Below are 23,609 nucleotides of genomic sequence, written 5' to 3'. Positions count from 1 at the left end.
GTCATAAAATAAAAACACTTCCTCTCCCCTCCCCCCCCCCCCCCCACCCCACACAAACAAACAATTTGAGAGGTTATGAACCTTTAGTGGTTTGGCTTGCAATGGATACCTAAATGGAAATATTCTTTTTAAAATGTTATATGCAAGATAGCTACTAAATGTAGACTAAATGAAAGAATGATAAAAGTGAAATATGCTGAAAGCTGAATTTTACAGCATTATGCATGATGACTAAACTACACAGCTGGACATATGCATGATGCTGATAGTTGGGGTAATTAATTTTCGGCTTTCATGTGTATTTGTATATTATATAAGTAATTTATAGATAAGTTCCACTGACGAGTGAAGAAATAATAAACTTCACCACATTTTCTTCTCAAGTATTCAACATACCAAAGAAATTAGTGGCAGCATTTTCTAAAGAATATTGCACAGTGCTGTAGCAAATTAAATTAGTTCCCTTTTACTGTTTCCTCTTCTATTTTTAAAAAATTAACATTTGCATTTAATTCATTATTTTCATTTTTTCTAACAATTAAATGTTCTTGATATAATTGATCAGAACTTTTGCACAAAGCTGTAAGCATTATATTTCAGCTGTACAAATAAGCAATTCAGATAAATACATCCTTATATATGTGAAAGACTTAATTAATTCTGTTAAGACTTAGATTATCAAAGCCACCTGTAATTCATCCAGAACTGCATTCCTAAAATGTTTTTGCTGTCAGAATTGGTTTTTCTTTTCAAACTGTTCCTCTCTGTACTTCTTCATTCCTCTCAACCTCCTTCTTACCTTTCCTTCAATTTCTATACTTATTAAAAACAACCCCCCCACACACAAATTTCCATATTTTTATTAACACAATAAGCCTACACAAGAATCAATAAGGTAAGTTTTTAGAATATACTGAAAAACAGAATTATAACTATTAAAATTCCCAAGTTTAAAACAATAACAGTTGCATTTTTATTTACTGCTTTTTTATTACAGCAGTGCACAACAGCAATAGAAGAATTAATTAAAACTTATTATAAAACTGTATTAACTTTTATAGGTAAGATTATTTTAAATTAATGTTTTTAAAGATCAATTATATTCCCTTGGAACCATAGGTCATATTTCCTCTTATTCGTTTGTTACAATTTTTTTCCTATCTATTCAGCCTATAAAAGCTGAAGAATTGCTGTAAAATGAAAGCAATCATGGGCTTAGTCAACTTTAATCTGGAAAAGATGGAATTACTATATGTCAAGAAAACAATTTTACTAGGAAAATAGTGTAATACTGTAATGTAATTTTCTCCCCAGAAGAACTTAGTTTTTTAGGGAATTCTCGTGATCTCACTGTCAGTAGGAAAAGCTAATCAGACAGACACATTTAGTGGGGCTTTTTAATAATGTATGCAACACTATGCTGTATAACACAATGCTATGCCAATGTAACACTGTCTGGATCTTCAATATCAACATATATTGTGCTATTTTTTTCTAAAAAATTATACAAGAAGGCCAGTCAGCCTGAGTATTTTGAAATTCTGCATAGATCTAAAGACCTAGGAACAGGGGTGGGATTCAATCGGTGTTACTATCGGTCCTGTACTTACGTTTTGCATGCGTATGCGTGATTCATGCGCATGTGCACCAGACACGTGCTGCATGTGTGGGTAATACACCAAAAGCTGTGCCTCCCAGACAGCTGATAAACACTGCGCGCAGGTGTGCAGCATTTGAAATGCCTCTTTTTTCCTGCTTTTTCAACTTCAGCTGTGCCGCGCAAAGCAGCTGAGGTTGAAAAAGCAGGAAATAAAGGTCAGGTAAGAGCCCGGGTGGGCAGGCAGGCAGGCCAAACAGCAGCAGACACAGAACCGGTTCTGTGTCTGCTGCTCTTCATAGCTACCGGTTTTATAGAGCTGGGCAGAACCAGTAGCATCCCACCCCTGCCTAGGAATATGCAATGATTTATCTAATTGGGTAGAAGTCTGTCTAGGAAGTCTGTTTAGTGTCATTCCTGAGTTTCTTGACAAGCTGAAGTGACACATGATGTATCTTTTTCCAGTTAATATCTTAATTGATATAACATTTTAACATTTATCCAAGGTAGGCCTATTGTCTTTTTTAAATACTAGAACCTGTTGGAATATGGCTGGCTACTGGTACCCCCCAAAAAAATTGGTACAGGAAAAGCAAGAATCACGATCAAATTTAATGTCTAAGTAAAAATGTTAGAACTGAATATTGACTTCTAGGAAATCAATAAACTTAAATGAATTGGAATGAGTTACTTCATATTAGAGAAGTAGAGATGGAATAATCATCATTGCTAAAAAAAAAAAAGAATATTTATGTCCATTTATATACTTAGAACATAGAATAATAGGGTTGGAAGGGACCTTGGAGGTCTTCTAGTTCAACTCCCTGTCTGTCACAGGAGATCCTATGCCATTCTGGACTTTCTTTGGATTTGGTGAGATGGGTACATATAATCATGGGGGGGGGGGGAGAGACACAGAATAATGTAACAGAATAACATAGTTGGAAGGAACCATGGAGATCCTCCAGTCCAAACCCCCACTCAAGCAGGAGACCATTTCAGATAAGTGGTTGCCCAGTCTCTTCTTAACAACCAACCTGTTCCACTGGTTAATTTATCTCATTGTCAGGAAATTTCCCTTTAGTTCTAGGTTGGTCCTCTCCTCCCATTGCTTCTTGTCCTGTCTTCAGGTGCTTTAATTCCCTCTTCTTTGTGACAGACCCTTAGATACTGGAACACTGCTATCATGTCATCCCTAGTCACTCCTTTTAATTAAACTAGACATACTCAATTCCTGCAACCATTCTTCATATGTTTTAGCCTCCCGTCCCCTAATCATCTTTGTTGCTCTTCTCTACACTCTTTCTAGAGACCCCTTTTGTATTGTGGTGACCAAAACTGGATGCAGTATGGCTAATATGGTCTTACCAAGGCATTATAAACCTTGATTCACATGAAGCAATTACAGCACATTGTGGGCTGGGAAGACCTAGTCACCACAAACATGGAAAATTTATAATAATGATCTTGAACTAGTGTCAACTTTGGCATAATTTTTCAAGGCTCCAAAGCTTGGCAGGAAGAAATAGAGCCATTTCTGCCAAAGTCATCAATTGTGTCAAGGCATTTTTGTGCTTTATCCAGTCCAAAGAGGGCAGATGTATACCTGTCACTATCAAGACATAGTCATGGAATCCTAAAATATCTTATATCAAAATATCAACCTTAGACTACATTGGCTTTTTGATGGCTGCAGCACACTGCTGGGTCATATTTATGAGCTTCTCTACTAGGACTCCTAGATCCCTTTCACAGTTATTGCTATTGACCCAAATTCCACTTATTCTATATATGTGCATTTGGTTTTTCTTCCCTAAGTGTTAAAACTTAATTTTCTCACCCTTAATTTACATTTTCTTAGATAGGACCCAGTGTTCAAGTCTGTTAAGATCCTTCTAGGTCTTCATCCTATCTTTTGAGATGTTGGCTATTCTTGCCAGATTGGTGTTTTCTGCAAATTTGATGAGTTTCCCATCTATCCCCCCTTCTAAACCATTTATGAAAATGTTGAAGATTACTGAGCATAAAATAGAACCCTGGGGTAGACCACTGCTTCCTTCCTTCCATGTAGATGCAATTTCATTAAGGACTACACTTGAATGCGCTTTGTCAGACAGTTACAAATCCACTGGTGGTAATGCTGTCTATTCCACATTTTTTAACTTACTGAGAACTAGGTTATGGTCTACTTTGTTAAATGCCTTCCTGAAATCCAAGTATACTAGGTCCACAGCATTTCACTGGTCCACTTATTAATCACTTTGTCGAAGAATGAAATATGATTTGTTGAGCATGATCTGTTTTTGACAAATCCATGTCGGCTTCTGGTTGCTTGGTTCTAGCTGTTCGCAAATCTGTTGCCTGATTATCTTTTCCAGGATCTTTCCAAGTATTGATGTAGGCTGATTGATCTGTAGTTTCCTGGATCCATTTCCCCCTTTTTTGTAGATAGAAATCATGTCAGAGTTTTCCCAGTCCTCTGGTAGGTCTCTGTTGCTTCAGGATCTTTGAAAGATATGGTTCAGTGATTCCAGCTCCTTCAAAACTCTGGGATATAATCCATCTGGTCCTGTGATTTGAACTTATCTAGGGCAGTGTGATGTCTCCTGTGAAGAATAACTCCTCCACTTCACTTCTTCCTCAGAGGCCACAAGGAAGAATGAGATTGTTCCTGGCATGTCAGGGATTATTGACCCTGCCAGCAGAATAGGCCTTGGCTGGGAAGAGTTTGTAGGCCAGTGAGGAAGAGGGGGAGGGGCTGCCTGCCATAGTGAATCCCAGAGTATACAGGGCAAAGAGGGGGAAGTTTGCTAGGGGAAGTTTGTTCGGGGAAAAGGCCCCACCCCACTTGATGGGCTGCACGGGAAGCTATTTAGCATGGCAGGCAGAGGGAGGCATTACTGAAAGCAATGTGTATGGGTTACGGTCAGATATTTGTCCGTGTTTCCGAGATTCTGTAGTTCATGAGCTAGGTGGATTTAGTTTAAGTTGCCAGGAGGCTGTGTGTTCATGTTTTGGATCCTGTTTGAGCAACTGGTTATCAGTTTGATGGACTAATTGGCCATTGCCAGGAAGTTTCATCTGGGGCTTGTTTGTGGCTGGCTTCACTTGGAAACAACCCTCTGAACTCCTGTCCTGGGCTGTTTCTGTGATTTTTACCTTTAAACCCTGAAACTCTGACCATTGGACTGGCTGACAAACCTAATTGGAGACTCAAAACCTCAGATTGGATTTTGGCTTCTCTTTTGAAACTACCCAGCAAAGCCTTTATTTCTGAGACTGTTTTAAGTTTGGCATATTTCCATTTTTTCTTGTAATCTGCTTTGTCTCGAGCCAATTGCTGTTCTAATCTAGAAGCTGTGGGTGAACTGAAACCTGAAACAGAACTACTGGAGGAAAGACAAAATAAAGCTCTCTCTAAACCAACACTGACATGTGGGCGAGTGGGGCAACACAAGTGGACAGGTATTGTATTGCCATTTTCTTGCCTATTTTAACTTGTCTTTTATGGTTGTTTTTGGTAGGTTTGGCTATTTATTCGTCTTGTGTGAAGACAGACACAAAGAATGAATTAAGCTGCTTTGCTTTCTTCCTGCTGCCCCTCACTTCTTTGCCATCTTTCCCATTAGCTGACCAATTGTTTCCTTCACTTTTTTCTTGTTTTTCATATGTTGAAAGAAATTGTTTTATTATTTTTGACATTTGTTGCAAGCCTCAGTTCATTCTGGGTCTTAGTCTTCCTGACTTGATTTTGATCAGGTTTGAGCTATATGTTGGTATTTTGCCTTAATTATGTTCCTCTTTTCATTGTTTATGCTTATTCTTTTTGTCTTTCAGTTTATCAGATAATTCTTTATGCAACCATGCTGATTTCTTATTCTTTTTCTTTTTCAGTGGTATTGTGCTCACTGGGCTTTTATAATAATAGTTTTAGAGTTTCCCAAGCTTCTTGAGTTATTTTCTCCTTTAAGATTTTCATCAATGGAATTCTTCCCAAACTCTAAGTGTGTTGAAATTGGCTCTTTTAGCTTGATTTTGTCCTATTGCTTGAATCTGCATTATATTGAATTCCAATATGACATGATCACTCTCTCCAAAAGTTCCTGAAACTTCAATCCTTCTATAATTTCTTCTCTGTTAATAAGAATTAAATCCAGGACTTTTGGCTGACACCGCGGCAAGATTGGATGTGAGGAGCGGCTCTCCATGCTCCCGCACTGAGTTCTTCCCATTGGAGGGCTCCAAAAGAAACTAAAGCCATGCTGTAGGGGTGGTGAAGAAAAGAGGGGTGCCCTGCAGGTTGCAGAGAGTAGCAACTTTCTGGCTTGACACAGGGCTTCTTCCCTCTCATCCATGATAAGAAGAAGAGGCAGCCATCATGGCTGCCACAAAGCTGGGACAGCCGAGATAATAAAGAAATGTGCAGGAGCAGTGTAGATGAACAGTGACTGGAGCTGGGTGGGAAGATGCCTTTTTTATTTAGACCCTAACCTTAAAAGGGAAAAAAGAGGAAAATTCAAGAAGACAGACTCTTAGAACTATTTCTTAAAGCACCAAACAACCATAGAAAGAAAAATCCTAGATAATGAAGGACTATGTCTTGATATAAACATGTGTATTAACACTAAGATTAGTAATGGTGGCCTGACTAGAAGTTAGAATAGTAGTAGAAATAAGAAATAGGGGGAATATTAGCAGATACAATGTTTATATAATAGAATATAAGTAATAATTAGATGGAAAGATTAGAGATTGAAAGAGGATATTACTATATATGTTTAATAATAGCATTGGCATTAAAATGGAACGTTGAAATATTGAATAACTTCTCTAAAACAATCATGTATATCAATACTAGGATTATATAAGTTTGATTAATGTAACAATTATTATTATTGTTGTTGTTGTTGTATTGTTATTATTATTGCTGTTTATATCAAAAAGAATTGTACCCAGAGGCCACACTGTTCATGTATTGATATTGATATATATTTAAAAATAAAAATCCAATCAAACCTGGGAGGAAAAAGAATTAAGTCAAGTATAACTGACCCTCTAGTTTCCTTCTCCACTTTTTAGATGACAAAACTGTCTGCTAGGCTCATCAGGAACCTGTTTAATCTCCCATGATGTAGAGTTTGTTTTCCAATTGCTGTCAGAATAATTAAAGTCCTCCATTATTACTGTAGTATGTTTCCTACATACATTAATTAACTGATTGGCAAAAAGTTCAGCAACTTCTTCTGTATGGTTGGGTGGCCTGTAGCATAAACCCATGGCAATGTCATTCTTTTTTCCTTTTATATTAATCCATATGCACTCAAGGAGGTTTTCATCCTTGGTTTTATGCATTTCTGTAGAGGTGTACTGATTTTTTTATATAATGCAACTATGACAGTGATTAGGCTTTTGCTAGACAAGCTAGCTGATTTGAGCAACTATAAAGATTATTTAGCAATTAAAAAATGTATTCAGTACACTGAATAGAAAAGCTGGATTTAAAATAATGCTTCTTCAAAATTTACATAAATTATTTCAAAATATTCCTGTGGAAATGTCAGTTAATGTAATAACCAATTCATTTCATGTAATCCAGAACAGAATCAACTTCAAAATTAATTGCTATCAAAAAAGAAAAATAATGATTTTAAGTTATTTTATAAAAAGACTATCTTGGTGTGGCAGCATTTACTGATAAGTACTGACGCACACATGTAACATCTTATTTTCTGAGATTAATATTATAGAAATTTTCTGTCAGGGCCAACCCTTCTAACTCACTTTGTCAGTATTCTCAACATCCATTTTCAATACTTTTTTAAAGAAATGACTAAAGAACTAGCTATAAATATGTATTTTTGTAATGGATGAATCAAAAGATTTTCTTACATGATATGGATGATTATAACTATATTAGTAACATGGCTTGAAAACATACATTAAAAACACAGACATATTTTCTAAGCCTGACATTCACATGGTTATTTGCAATTCTTATTGTTTACTTCCTTCTATTCCATCTAAAAATAAATCAGGGTGTCATATTTAGGCAATACTCAGATGACAGAAAACGAACACAATTAAAGCAGCATGTTTTAGAGTAGGATTATTTCAAGGATCTTCAAAAAGCAATTATTAAAAAAACAGAATTCCTATTCTTACAATATTGTGCATCCCTTTAGGAACTGTATTGAATTTATAAATAATTTACAATACAACAGACCAGGGGTGGAATTCAAATTTCTTAACAACCAGTTCTGTGAGCGTGGCCTAATTTGTGAGTGTGGCTTGGTGATCATGTGACTGGGTGGGCATGGCTTGCTGTTTACCTAACCTGGGGTCTGCAACCTTAGACACTCAAACAGCCATTTTTTTTTCTTTTAAACGGGTATCTCTCTCTCTTTGTCTCTCTTTCTCACTTTCCCTTTCTCGTCTTTCTCTCTTTCTCTCTCTCTTTCTCTCTCTCTCTCTCTCCTCTGTCTCTTGTCTCTCTCTCTCTCTTTCCCTCCCTCCCTGTCTCTCTCTCTCTCTCTGTGGTGTGTCTTCTGTGTGAGTGTGTGTGTGTGTGTGTGTGTGTGTGTGTGTTGTGTCTCTCTCTCTCTTTCCCTCCCTTTCTCTGTCTCTTGTCTCTCTGTCTCTTCCCCCTCCCTCCCTCCCTCTCTCTCTCCGCGGGGGTGGGGGGGGGAGGGAAGGAATATAAGTAACTTTTTTCAGTGCTGTTGTAACTTTAAATGGAGGCTAAACAAATAGTTGTAAGTCAAAGACTATCTGTATCTGCTGCTTTAACCTTCCAATTAGCATCTAACTAGATTTCAGCTGCATCTCTGCACCAGGCACAATAGGATAATTTCCTTATTCCCAAAATGCAGGAAAATAACCCAGGCTCACAAGAAGTTGTACAAGAAGTTGAGTGTTTTTCAAACTTAGCAACTTTAAGACATGTGGACTTCAATTCCCAGAATTCCCCAGGCAGCATGAGACCTGATCCTTTGATTATTCCCAAGTCAGTAACATGAAAGAATTACCAACTTTAAAGATATTGAGCATTGTGTATCTGCATGAATTTATTTAATAAAATTTCATATTTACCATGCTCATGTCTCTGCTTGGACAGAACCATCAAGGCACTTCTACTGGATTGCTCCTTGTACTAAGGCTCTGGTTTAATATTTCCTCCTCCTCCTCCTCCTCCTCCTCCTCCTCCTCCTCCTCCTCCTCCTCCTCCTCCTCCTCCTCCTCCTCCTCACTAAATGCATAGATTGACCTCAAATGGGTGCTACCTATTTTCTACTGGTGGATTAATCTATAAAATGTATTATAAACTGCCCCTTCATCACAAGGACACAGCTTTAAAGAGTAAAGTCCCCCGCCCACCAAAAATCTCTTCCAAGATGGCTGTTCCTAGTCCATTAAAAAGTTCTAGGGTTAGTGCTGTCTTAAATTTAGAGTTAGGTATTTGGTTTAATTATATTAGTAGTGTAAAGCAGCAGAGAATATTGAAAATCATACCTAGGAAGGCCCGAAAATCTAATTGCCTTTCTACCTACATAATATAATTTTAAGGCTGAGTATTACCTGTTTATAGCCCATCATAAGCACCACATCCCATGAAAAGCCATAACACAGCAATTTCCAATGAATTAGTCAATTAAATAATTTCTCTCCAGCAATCTGGGCTGAAGCAGAATTAAACCATATCTCCTAACAAACCTTCTCCTAACAAACCTCCTTTGTTTTCTGAATGGATTTTATAGGAAGGAGGCTTAATTTCACACCCACATACACCAGCCACTTCCCACTCAATCTACCTCATTTAGGAAGCATGGAGGAGGTAATCAGCAACAGCAAAACTAACTCAATATCTTCCAAATGGAATAGAGGGGAGGGGGAGGAGAGAAAGGGATTCTTGCTCCAGGCTTGAAGCCTGCCAGCTCCAGCAACATATCTTCAGCCTCATCAGAGGCAAGCGGCTGGGAGGGGAAGGGGTGGGGCCAGCCAGGGGCACAATTTGCAGGTTCTCCGAGCTGGGCAGAATCTTAACATCCAGTTCTATCAAATCAGTGGGAACCAGTAGAATCCCACCCCTGCAACAGATCAACGAAATAGAATAAAAATAGACAAAGCGGACTTCCGGTTTTGCCAGGCTTCGGTGGCGGCGGGGTTTCGCGATCTCCACGATCCCTGTTGCGCTAGCCGTCTTGGTGCCTCCGATCCCGATAGGTCTGGAGGATAAGGCTGCCCCATTGAGGCAGCCGAAGATAGGGGACCGGACAGGGATTTGGGGTTTCGCAGACCCCTTACCCACCCGGCATAACCCCTTTTCTCAAGGCGGTGGAGCGGCGGTCAGCAATGGCCACCACAAAGAAGCCGGCAGCTGGACAAGATTGTGCTGGAGGAAGAAGGAGAAAGTTTTGAAGCGAAAGTTTTTGGCTGAACTGGGACTATAAGATACATTAAATATCCTGAAAATCCTGATTTTTTAAAGATACTTTGTTTCCAGAAGAGATTTATAAGCGGCGAGTGAAAGTGCTGAAAGAAAGTTTACTCTCCTTCCATACGGAATTAATAAATGGACATTGAAAATCCTGCTATTTTATAGAAGGTAAAAATTTAAAGCTTTTTGTTACTAGTGGGAAGGGAGAGGACAAAAGAATAATTTATATTAAGATTTTGTTGGAGGAGATGCCTGGAAGATTTCGAGATTGGAAGTTAATCGCAATAAGACTTTAAAATACAGATTGGGTTTTTTTTCCTTGCCAATTGATATTACCCGAGGAAGAAAAAGTGTGAAGACCTTTGTGCTCTGTTTGGATTGTTTGATGACTTTGGGATTTTGGGGAATTGTTCTAAGCTTTGAATTATCTTGGTTGTTTTAAGAAGAAGAAGAAGAGAAAGAAGAAGAAGAAAAGGTTTAAAATGGCTTTATCTGTTGATGAACTGAGAGAGGAATATGGTAAAATAAAGAAAGAAGGTAAAGACGGTGAGAGAAATTTTTCGCTTTTTAGAAATGGCGCTTGCCACTTATCAGCAAACACAACAATTGATGGAGGAGGAGGAGGAGGAGGAGGAGGAGGAGGAGGAGGAGGAGGAGGAGGAAGGAAGAAGAAGAAGAAGAAGAAGAAGAAGAAGAAGAAGAAGAAGAAGAAGAAGAAGAAGAAGAAGAAGAAGAAGAAGAAGAAGAAGAAGAAGCCATCTTTAACGAGTCTACAAAGTTGATTAAGAAAGGAAGGAGAAAGAGAGGAAGGAAAAAGGACATAAGACTTAAAAAACATCCAAGAAAGAGAAAAATAAGATGCAAAATCAATACAATGTTAGAAAGCAAAGAAAAGAGAAATACAACAGAGAGGGAAGCTAAGGGGGTAAAAGACCAGATGGGATAAGATAGGAAGGAAGAAGGGGGGAAAAGCCACAAAGGTATGAAACAAGATGAGAAAAAGAATATTTTTTTTTAGGGATAAAGGGTAATGCATAATTTTGTTTCAAAAGGATTCTGCAAGGTACATAAGATAATATTGTAGTATTTGTATTAGAAATAGAAAATTAGAATTTTATAAGACTTAAGTAAGATTAAAACATTAAAGGTTTAATAATGATAGATTTTAAGATTTAATAAAATATTAAAAGGAATGTTTAAAATATTTAGTTTAAGTATAGAGTTTAATTGACTATTGTGTGGATGTTAGTATGAACTTATTATTGTGGTATTTGTTTTTGAAATAGATAATTGGAGATTTACTTTATTTTTTTTTATTTTTTAAGAAAACTTAGTAGGTAGAATGTACTAAGCAGAATCAGATAGGGAACTAGGTGTTACCTTAAATGTTAACTTAGGGAGCGATGGAAAGGCATCATACTTGAATAGTGATTTCAGGAGAAATCTTTTTTTTCTACTATAGAGAATGAGATAAATGGATAATTGGAAAAGAATGGACAAAAGATACAAATATAATGATTTAAATTAAGATGAAATAAATAAAATAGAATTAAGAAGAGTGGAAAGCGGGGATAAGTTATAATGAAGATATAGAAGGGTAAATAAGATAGGTAATGGCATATAAGTTGAACATGAATTTAATTGAAGTCCATACAAAGAGAGGTAATCCGGGGCCAAGCTACTTTTTAAAAAGAAGTTTTATGTTTTTGTGTTTTGTGTGTGTATGTCCATTTGAGATTTAATAAAACCTTGGAGGAAAGCGAGAGGAGAATAATTGTAAACAAGACAGAGGGAAATATGAATATGATGAGTATAAAATGGATAAATATAGAAGAAATGTAATTGAATAAGAGCAAAGAGAAATAATGAGAAATCTGCTAAAAGATATTTAAGTGGAAATGGGATATATTAGAATTATATTGTATAAAACAATGTTTTATCTGCCTTGTAAAAATTTATAATGGAAAGAGGTTTAATGTCTTTAATGTCTAATGATGCTTTGTTTGTCTTTAAAATTAATAAAATTTGTTTCAAAAAAAAAATAGACAAAGCATTCCTTTTTATAGTATTGGGATTTGTCTGGTCTACATGTACATTCATATAAAAGGATTTCACATGGTCCATTCCCATTCCCATGACCTAGTAAATAGGGACATAAAGGAAAAGGAACCCAATGGATCAGGGAGGCTTCCATTCCATGTGGTCACTCTACTTAAGTTGCAATTATATTATCATTCACATAGTATGTACATGCTTTGTTTAGACTTAGACAAATGCTTTCTACATTCTACAAACATTTTGCCAATGGCCAAATATGAATAAATAGTGGCACTGGATACCTCTGCACACACTGACATCTATTCTCCATAGGTGCCCTTGCTGATTTTGACAACACTAATGATACTGAGTCATTAGCTCCTGGGTTCAAAGAGGTAAGAAATTCAATCATGATTCACTACTGATTCCCAATTCTGACTACAAAAACCATAAAATTAATAAAGCTCACGGTTGAAATGATGGTTCCTGGGTTGCTCTCTGCGCTTGGTGCTCAGAATTGTAGAATTGTGGCATATGATAAACAAGCAAATATTTGTACAAAAGCAAATACTTTTTCTATAGTGCAATGATATTTCAGACAGAGAAACTTCAGACAGTTATTCATGCCCTGGTCACTTCTGTCACTACTCCTATGTTGGTGGTTGCCAGTTAGCTTCTAGGTGCAATTCAAGATATTTTTTCCTATAAAGCCCTTTATAGCTCAGGAATCACTGATATCCAACTATTTATGCCTGGCAGTGGGAATGCCCCAGGTTCCTTCTATTACATTTATTTTATTTATTTAGTGTATGGCACGTGTTAGCCAGGGATCACCGAGGTGGCTGACTGCCTCTGTGAAAGGAATTTTTTCAGGTGGTGTTATCTTTGCCCGGACACCAGAATGCCGGTAGGCATTCGGGGGAGGTTTCTTTCTTGTCCCTCTGCAGTTTTATTTGGAATCGAGCCACCTAGCTGTCAACCTCAGCGGTGTGCAGGCCCAGCATCTTATCAAGTGAGCCATCGCCACCCCACACCTTCTGTTACATGATGTCATCTTATGGGACTAAGGAAGCTTGCCTTCTCTGTTGTGACCTCCATCCTCTGGGACAACATCTCCCCAGAGATGGGGACAGTACTTTCCCTCCTAGGGTTCTAAATTGTCCTTAAGACCTGGCTTTGGTCTCAGGCCTGGAGTTATTGTAATGTGTTGGTAGAGCAAACCTGGTTTGTCATATTTAGTTCAGAATGTCTGTGATGTTGTATGGTTTTAACTGCTTTTATTATTTGTGTATTTGTAAACTGCGTAGAGTCTGATGGGTTTCTGGCTATAATACATTTAAATAATATTTGGCTTGTCTTGGCAATCTAATTCTTCACAACTGTATTCGTTCCAGTTACACAGAGAAACTCTGCTTTAGTGGTGCTCAAAATACTTGAGCCAAAGAGAACATGAAGCTAGATCAGAAAAGGAAGTTTTCTAAAGTATATCAAGAGTCTCTGAAAGTGGAAGCCTTTGGGTATTTAAATACTTCTCTTTAGTGTTTCAGTTACAATATTTTATTGCTGACTTGATGCTTAATCTGAGAAATTTCTTTCTCAATTCCTCCCCTCTCATTTTTGTTTTCTGGAACCGAATTTCCTTCTAGAAGAACAAGAAAGAATGCTAAAAATAGACAAAATTACATAAAGTAATTACAAAGAACTTTTTAAAGTTGAAGATAGAATTTTAAAGAATTCTACAAAACCATTTACCATTCAGAAGGTAAGAAGCTCCATCATAAAATCAAGTCATAAAAATATTGTCTTTTTAAAATAATTGTAAACTTTGGACATCTTAGAGGCAAAATACTTTCCAATAACAAAATCATGATGATAAAAATCTTCCCTGGGCAGTGGGCCAGGTTGTTGGATGAGCCCAACTTGATATTTTGATTGTATGTTTCTGAGTCATTCTGAATGCAATGTACTGTTTATGGTTTTTTTAATTGCCTAGTAGCCAACTGGAGTCATGTATCAAGAGGACAGGCATAGATACATGCTTTTTAAAAAATGTTAATAAAATCTGAAATCAAATACTTGTTCTAGATAGTTGTTAATTCATCTGACTAAGAGATACTATACTGCAAAAATTATTATATAACTAGTAGGCATTTAGATTATTATCTATATATTTGTATAATAGATTTAATAATTTGTGCTCATTAATTACTTAGATTTGTGAATTAGCCCAGAAACTCTGATTTTGGTTGCTTTCCTCTGGGCCAGTCTTGTTCCACCTCAGATAATTTTGGCAACATTATTTTGCTTTTTTTAATTCTACAAAATATACAATAATATCAACGTACACTAGATTGCAAAGGGAATCAGGACAATGGATCATTTTCTCTAGTGCTTCTGTTTATTAATGTAGCAACATCTATGCTGCCCCAAATTATTGGCAAAGAAGAGCTCAGAAAATTATAGCTTTCAAAATCAGACTGTGCTGAAATGGGCAATGAGTGTTGCATTTTGGAAACAGGTCCCAAAATTATATCCTATTTAATTTAAATTTGTTCATACCTCCTTCTCTAAGCAATAATAATTACAAATGAATGTTTTAAAAATATTGTAGTCCTATTCTGTTTTGTATTTTACATTCATGTCTAATATGTGTATTTATGAAAATAAAAGGGTAAAACATGGTACATTTATTTTTAACTGCATTAGATTTCTCTGTTAAATTGAAGCGTATGGTCATTAAGAGCCCGGCAGCATATAAGTTTAATAAATTAGTGAGGATTGATATTGAGAACGGTCTTTTAAAATAATGGGAAGATTGGCAGTGATAAATTTAATTGGTTAATTTTTGATAAAATCACAATTCATAGCAGGATTAGACCAGTAGTTTGGAGATCTCTTATGTCAATCATTTAAAAATATCTACCACCCTCTTTCTTACATTAAATGGTGCTGTGACTAACCAAATAACAGTGTTAAATAAAACAAATGAAGTAGCATTGTCACTACCATGCTAACAACAAAGCTATCAGAACATATGTACTTGTGCAAAGAAATGGAAACAGCTAACGACAACCCCATTTTGTTTCATTATAAGTAAGATGGCCAGCAAATGATGGAAATGTACATGGAAAAATGGCTCAGAGAGGAAAGTTTTTGCATAATGGATTTCACTTTGGTTTTATGTTTGTTCTAATCTTGGAAAAATCACATATCTGTATGTATACAGCAATTTTACATCTTGTATGTAAACAGTAACTTCTGAGGCAATTGCCTACCTTACTACAAGCAAGAAAATAATTGCCCCTTCCACTAGTTATTTAGTGCAGTAATTAATAGGTATGCAAATTGGCCTAAAAGAAAGATCAAGACTGATGTAACAGCTACTCTGGTCATCGAGGTATTAAAGATTCATTAAAGGTTAGTTAAAGTATTGAACATCGAATTGCTTCCTCATTTTTATGCAATTCATAGAATAAGTGGAATGGAGATTAAAGGTTGCAGAGTCCTTCTGCCTATTATCTTCCTTCCTTTCTCAAGTCCCACTGCCAATATTCTGTATTATATTGAATGAATGCACTACTGCTGTATTCATGGAGCTCTACAATTTTGGTAAAATTATAAAATAAAACACAATTTCTCAGAAATTTGAATTCCATCACACCTTAAGTTCCAGTGTATGTAATTAAATATAGATTTAAAAAAGCAATGAGGGAAGTAAACAGATTGAGACAGTAGCAGATGGGAAGGAACGTTTTAAGCATACTTTGCCCCTGCGGTCTCAGTGACTCCCCAGTTGCTATTAATATACCAAGGATGCCAACATTTAGACAATATACTTCCATTAATATCTCTACACTTCCAAGTTTATGTGTACCATATTAATATATAAGTTTTCTCATCATTAAGTCACCCTGTTTAATAGATTTGGAGTTGTTTATCAGTTATATACTTCTACTGAATTAAATGTAATTTTTCTGATTTAGTTTTTAATTGTTCTTCCTCAGTGAAAGCCCACTGATGTAAAAAACAAAAAATACCAAACACATTTAAACTATCTATTATTGAAAATTTCCAGATATAAATTATTATTTATAATTTATGTTATTAAATTATGTTATTATTCACAAATGTTTATATAACCATTTATGAAGATATTTCTCCTTCTCTAGCAGTGGTATTAAAATAATTATAAAATATAGTATATATACTAGAAAATGTAAATACCTGTTGTTTCTCAAACTGAGATCTTTATCAAGGTCATAAACAAAGTGATCTTGAGAGATTTCTATAATACTGTCTTTATTTTCATTTCTCTTGATAGTGATAACAGGGTAACCCATCTGGAGCGTCCACTGATCCATTACCTCTTGGATATTCACAAATTTCCCAATCTTCTTAAGTGCCTTCAAAACAAACAAAAAATACAGAACTCCTTTCTAAAATGATATTATTACCACATTGTCTCTTTTAGTAAAAGGATTCAGGGTGTATTCATTAATGTGTTCATAATTTTACATGATGGTTTTTTAATCTATACAGATATATTAAGTTTAAATTCTGTCTAACAGTAGCACTACTGTCCACTTTAATATCACAGTTATATCACAGTTTAGAAATAGATTCTACTATGTTCAATGGGTTAGCACTCAATTCAGCATAGAATTCCATCCAAAGAATTCCAATCATAAAATGTAGCAGAAAAAAAGTATTATTCCCCTTGCTTTATCCCAGAAGTAGAGAGTCTGTGTCCTTCCAGATGCTGTTAAACTACTTTTGACTCCAATCTACTTTGCCATTGGCTATGCTGACTGGGGCTGTTGGAAACTACAGTTCACCAACATCTGGAGCATGTATCTTTATGAAGACTTGGTTATTAATTTTAATTGCATCATTAACTTTAGATAGAAAATTAAAACAGAATAACAATACTGACAATTTTAGCCACCACTTTAGTTTTATATTAAACTCGAAGTAAAATCATCTTAACTACAAGGCAAGTTAATGCTGATACAACCTTTAAGTTCAGTGAAAGCAGTTCACTTTCATTGAAAGAGCAAATTATTACAAAATAATAGTTTCATAATACTTTCCTGATTCCTTTACCTGGTTTACTCTGCTATTTGGAATTGATCCACATTATTACCAAAATGCCACTTATTTAAAGAAATGACTTCCCCATATGGAACCAATGATTTTTATGTATGATCCTATTGTGTGTACCATCTCAGAAGAAGCCTGCATGGAAAATACAAGGACTTGGGTTTTCTTGGTCATGGCTCTATCACTGTAGCATTCCCTTTTTCTTTCAATTCTATCTGCCAATTCTTAAGATCTCAAAACCTTAGAAACTTATTTTTCGCATCCTGACTTTTCTTCCATAGTATTTGACCCTATTAATGGAGATATGGACAGAAGAACATTTCAAACCTACCAATAGCCCTTGTTCCATTAGGCATTTGTCCTTTGCTTCAGTTTGATTGAATGGCACCTATAATATATAGTAGGTTTCTATTGTTTTTGTTTAAATATATATGATTGTTAGTGCTCTCTTCTTGTATTGACTTTGCTGTACCCCACCAGAGTTTGGATTGGGAATATATATACTTTTACTTTGATGGCTTTACAATCAGCCCTAAAAAGCACTCTGTAAAAGCAAGTATTTATGCATTTTATGGCCTTCTCATGGTCTTCAGAGATGAAGTTGAGACATGCCTACAGATAACTGATACATTTCATGGTAGGTGGGACTCTGAACATGTGTTTTTAGACTAATTGGGTCAGATGGGAAGATTTTACCAGGAAGAAGTCAAGAGAACTAAGGTTATGCTCCCACTAATTCCACAGGACTTCCATGAAAGGGATCAATACAGTTTCTGTCCCATGCCTGAATCTGAATCTGGAGTTCCAGATCCAATTAATCAGTTTCCACCAATAACTGTATTTTCTCCATAATATTCCCCAAGAAGATAAGGTTGGAGAATGGATGAATTGTTCATTTTTGCTATATAACGACCTGGCTTTTTGAAGAATCCGTAGAGCAATACTGGTCTCAAGGTGCTTCCCCTTTCTCCTCTCTGGCTGCTTTTATCTGCCAGATGAGACTGTGGTCCAAAAAAACCAGTGGAAAGACTAGATCACAAAAAATCCTGTCCATTTGCAGCCCGCAAATACTTCCAAATAATCCTACAAGATATGATGTCTCTTGCTGCAATAGATTCTAATGCAGATTCCATTTCTAATTTATTTTACATCATTTGAAATATATCCTATAGGTTCTAGGTGAACTCCAATTTGCTGATTCTAATACAATAAATTCTTTTAGGAGAGGACTAGCAGAAGAGCAAGTGCTCCTCTTACAATATCCTTAACATGTATTTAAAATCTGCATAAGAAGATTGGGGAATTCAAGAAGCAAATTGCAAGAAGGAGAAATCAGGAAAGAAAAGTTTCCATGAGCTTCTGCAGCTTATATGACACTACATTCTGCCTCTGTTTATCAATATTTCCAATTAATGGCCAAATTACTTGTGCACCTTCTGTGAACACTAAACCTGTAGATTGAACAAAGACTGCCTATTTTTCATGTTCTACATCTGAATCTATCACAATTTTTAAAATCAATGCTAGCTTTTTTTACCTCTAATTCTAAAGGCAAAGAGTAAAGAAATGTGCTAGCAAGATGAACAGATTTTGAGGTCCACTTTAAGTACCTTTTTAAGCACCATTTTAATACACCACCTTCAGTGTATCACTTTTTATACAATATTTATATATTTTATTTTTATTTATTTATTTATTTATTTTATCTGTCAAGCATGTATTAGATAACAGATATAAATATAAACATGATAATTAATACATGAAATGGATAGGAATAAAAGGGAACATTAGGACAGGGATGGTAGACACGTTGGTGCGCTTATGCTTGCTCCTTAAAGACCTCTTAGGAATGGGGTGAGGTCAACATTAGACAGTCTATATATAAGCCCCAAAGCCAAGTAACAAACAGCCTTCAGAATAAATTACATTTGTTCATGAAATGAAATGGTTTTACCTCTGACAGTGTATTCCATAGGTCTTTCCTTGCAGCATTGCCATACTTGTGAATAGTTAAATAATCCTAAAAATACATACATACATACATAAATATATACAATATAAACTTATGCTGTATATCTTCCATATATTTTAGGCATAATATTTGTATTATACATCCATGCTTAGTATAAATTTAAAACATTTTAAAGTTAGTTTTCAGTATGTAATAAAAGTGCCAATAATCAACATTCCAAATTATTATTCTATAAATCATAGATACACAGACTGAGGATGCAGGTTCATCTTTGGTGGTCTTTGCAAACCTGGACTGCAATCCCTAGAGATCTGTAAATGTTGTTACTTAACTATAATTTTTGATGTATTAAAATAAGAAAATTATTAAATACATAATGAGAGTAATACTAACATATTCAATTTTAAAAAATGAAACAAAATTAGTTTTAAATAAGATCTGTCCATTTCATATAATCCAAAGCTGAATATGGTCCTCAGCCCAGAAAAGTCCTACAATCCTGCTAATGAACTTTTATTTTCTTACATTCAAATACATTTTTCACTTTTTAATCTGTGTTTCTAGCAAATCTTACAATTGTCAGAAACATTTCCAAAAAATAAGTATTACCTGTTATTTTAGCAGATCATTCTATGACTGCTATTGAGAAATACAGACATTGCTGATACCTAGGTTTATTATTAAATATTGGTCTTATTTTTTCAAACCAAAATTTTCAATCTAATGCAAATATATCATTTCCTTTTTGGATTAAAGACTAAAGAATGCCATCAAACTACATTATACATATTTTAGTTTGAAGATTTACTTTAAGACTTGATCAAATGTTACTACACAAGAGCTAAGCTCCTTCTCTCTATTAAGAAACTTTACAGTGTAGTTATGTGGTATCATTTTGATATCAATCTCCATTTATTTATGGAGCTTTAATTCTCCCTGCCAATATAACCTAGCAATATACTAGATTCTGAATTATTTAATTTAGCATTCTTGAATAGCATAGAGCAGAATATTTAATTTTCCAGGTGTTCTTGGGCTGCAATTACCCAAAGCTCCAGCCAGAATGGCCAAAGTCCAGGAACTGTAATTCAGTATAATTTGGAAAGCTACATGTTCATTCACCTACAAACAGAATGCTAAATTAAAGCACCAGAAAAGTAATAACTTCAATTTACAATCAAAATTATTAAAATGTATTACATTATGAAGTGGGAAACAGAATTCTTTTGAACTGTTTATCCCCTTTATTTCAGGTAAAGGGCAGGTGATAAGCTCTCATGTGCTGCAAAATAAAACTGAAAAAATGTTCTGATAATATTGTGTTCAATATTATGCATGTTGGAAGTAGGTGCTTCAGTAATTAGGTGATTGTAAAACAGACTTTGTGATATACAAATTGTGAACTCTTATGACAGTTTTAGATTTAAATGTACATCCTATATTATAAGAAGCAGCACACCCATACAAACACAGATCAGAAAAGCAATATAGAAATATTGAGTCATTTAAGTGCAATGCAGCTTTAACAATACAATGAAAATAAATAGCATATATGTTCCTTCATAACACTGGCCTTTCCTTTATTTAAAAATAACAAATCATGTAATTTGATAAATAATCAATAGCCTCTGAAGCAGCAGATTGGTTGCTTAATAAATCAAATTAAATACCATAATATTTACATAAATTGGTCTTACATAAGATCAACCATACCCCTTGTGTAATATCCATGAATTCTGATAATGCTGGCTTTGATTAAAAGGAATACTTCTGATGGATTTTAAAAAATAAATTTAAAAACCTTGAAATGTCATATAAATATTCATTATTTCATTAAGAACTGTGGTTGATAAAAGATAATGAGATCCTTGTAGGAACAGAATCTAAACTCAAATCCATAATAAATCATTTACCAAATTTATTTTATAATAATACATAGTATATGCTGAAGGAGAGTGGTTACAAATGGGAATATAGGATCTATGTATGGAATTTGATAAGCTCAGATATCAGTTGTCAGCTGCAACCAAATTAGTGTGCAACTTCTATCTGTACATCAATCCTGAAGAGAAAAATACTGGTGGAATTACTTGATATTTGGCAGGTCCAAATATCACAACTATTCAGTATTGTAAGGGTTGAGACTAAGTCTGTTCATCCTCCTATAGACCATATACACTACAGACACAAGGACAGCATCAACTGGCTGGCCAAAGGCTGAAATATATAACTTGTTATCCTCAGCATACTGATTATACTGGACCACACTCTACAACCTCTTGCAGTTGCTAAAAAGGAGGGACAGGAGTTTCAAGCCCGAGGTATATCTCATAGGAAGGGATCTTGGGGCCCCATCAGCACAGTCTGTACTGTGTCTCAGAGAAAAGAGGAGAGCCAGAAAAACAGCATGCCTCCCACTCCTAATCTCTGTAAGCAATCCAGAAGAAGACCATTGAAAGGCACCAAGACATCAAGAACCAGAGGAGTTGCAATTCTCTTGAAATTTTTCCAAGGTTCATCAACAAGCACAACCAATGCTGCCTCAGAACTATGACTTGTTTCAAACTAAATTTTATGGAAATTAGGAAAGGAGCAGGAAAGAACCCTGAAAAGATAAAGAGATAAAAACCTGTTTAGGTTTCAAAAATTTCAAAAATCCATTTGGTAAGGATCAGGGCCCATGAAGCAAGCTCAGATTTTGAAACGAAATGTTAAATATGACATCACAGTGTTAAAGAGGTTGTTTGAATCACAACTTTACAACACAATTTAATCTTTTGCACATAAACTCCTTCAGTCTCCACTGAGCATCCGTAGGACAAGCAGTCCCTCCAAAGCACCGGCTAATCCTTAAACTGATCTTTAAAGACATTTCAGCAGCCATGTTTGCAGCTCTTTTCATTTTCATCCACTTGTTTTCAACAGTATATCCTTATTTTTGGTAAATGTCAAACAATTCTTGTCCTGTGTCAGGTAATAATTTATAGAGGGAAATACTGCTATCGGAAAGAAGTGAATTTTCCCACCAAATCTGGACAGAGTATAATATCTCTCAGAGATTTATGAAGCTCTGTCTTAAAATCAAAGCGAGTTCTGTGCTGCCAATTTACTTCCATGATTAGTGTATTACTAGTACTGATAGAATCTTTAGCTTCAGATTTATACTTCCTTATTATTAAAAAAAATAGCTATGAAGCATCCCCAACATTTTGTCTTTCAAGGCAATAAATATTATTTAAAATTTGTACTAGAAATTTAGTTTGGGTTTATTTTTGCTAAAATAATACATATATACAGTATCTACCACTTGTTTGATTCTTAACTTTCAAAATCTGCAATTTTAGTAAAAATATGGGCTCTTCAAAGGAAAATAATAGAAGAATAGAGGCATGGTACTATACCTCAACACAAGGACAAAAGAAAACCTATTCAGTGAAAGATTTTCTTCTACTTAATAGTTTATAGGGCTAGGTGGCTTATTCCACAATCTGCTTTTGACAATAAGCAGCCTGAGAACTTAACATTTGTAAGAATGCCATCTCTTGCTCTAAGTATTGCTGGACAATGTACAGTAGAATATTTAAAAAGCAGCAGGAACTGTATACCTCTTCCAAACCATTACATATCAATTGTCTTGTTGCAGGAAAAGGTAAGCAAGGAAACTTAATGTATTTCTCAAAACCTAATTTGTCCAAGCAAATATTATGTAGAAGAGTACTGTACTTTTTATTATGATCTCTTATAAATTATTTTACCCTGTATTCAGCTCTGCTTTTAAATGTTCTATATTTGAAATACTGGAAGTGACAAAATGGGCCTGTTTTTAGGCCTCCAAAAGCTGCAGAGGCTTCCCTTGAGCCCCCGGGAAGGCGAAAATGGCCTCAAACGGGCTCCAGGGCTGAAAATGGGTACTTCCGGTATTTCTGGAAGGCCTGTTTTTCCACGCTCCCAAGGCTGCAGAGGCTTCCCTCGATCCTCAGCAAGGGCGAAAAAGGCCTCAAACGGGCCGAAAATCAGCTGAGAGGCATGCGCATGCACAGTGCAGGTAAGGGGGCAGGGGGTGTTGCATGCGCATGCGCGGGGGGAGGGGTGTATTGCATTGTGGGTGCCAACACACATGTATGCACGATAGCACATTACAACAAAAAGGTTCTCCATCACTGATATATATAATGAAATAAACAAATACTTTGGCCACCTAATGAGAAGTAAGGACTCACTGGAGGAGAGCCTAATGCTTGGAATGACTGAGCGCAAATGAAGAACAGGACGACTGAGAATGAAGTTGCTGGAAGGAGTCACTGAAGTAGTCAGTGTAAGCTTAAATGGACTCCGGGGGATGGTAGAGGACAGGAACGCCTGGAAGAACATTGTCGATGGGGTCGCGATGGGTTGGATATGACTTTGCGGCGAACAACAACAAAACAATAACATATGTATATTATATATAGCAACTTGAAATATTTTAA

General features: G+C 35.6%; 1 protein-coding gene across 2 annotated transcripts in view; it reads right to left on the bottom strand.

The window, feature by feature from the left end:
* Window positions 1-23,609, bottom strand: part of TRHDE (thyrotropin releasing hormone degrading enzyme) — a 260,813-nt gene that overhangs the window by 47,725 nt on the left and 189,479 nt on the right. The window contains exons 8-10 of one of the 2 annotated variants that reach the window (XM_087967997.1): window positions 19,123-19,188; window positions 17,500-17,556; window positions 16,293-16,471 (exon numbers count right to left, since the gene is read on the bottom strand). In XM_087967997.1, coding sequence (XP_087824123.1) covers window positions 16,293-16,471; window positions 17,500-17,556; window positions 19,123-19,188 — 302 coding nt within the window. The remainder of the gene's footprint in view (window positions 1-16,292; window positions 16,472-17,499; window positions 17,557-19,122; window positions 19,189-23,609) is intronic. The other variant, XM_026667718.2, reaches the window with a different exon arrangement.

Source organism: Notechis scutatus, chromosome 6 (assembly GCF_049901735.1).
Source record: "Notechis scutatus isolate UNSWTSFEM ecotype Mainland chromosome 6, rNotScu1.2, whole genome shotgun sequence".
NCBI classification, from domain to species: domain Eukaryota; kingdom Metazoa; phylum Chordata; class Lepidosauria; order Squamata; family Elapidae; genus Notechis; species Notechis scutatus.
Note: the sequence above shows the minus strand (reverse complement) of the source record. Positions and strands in the feature narration are given on the sequence as shown.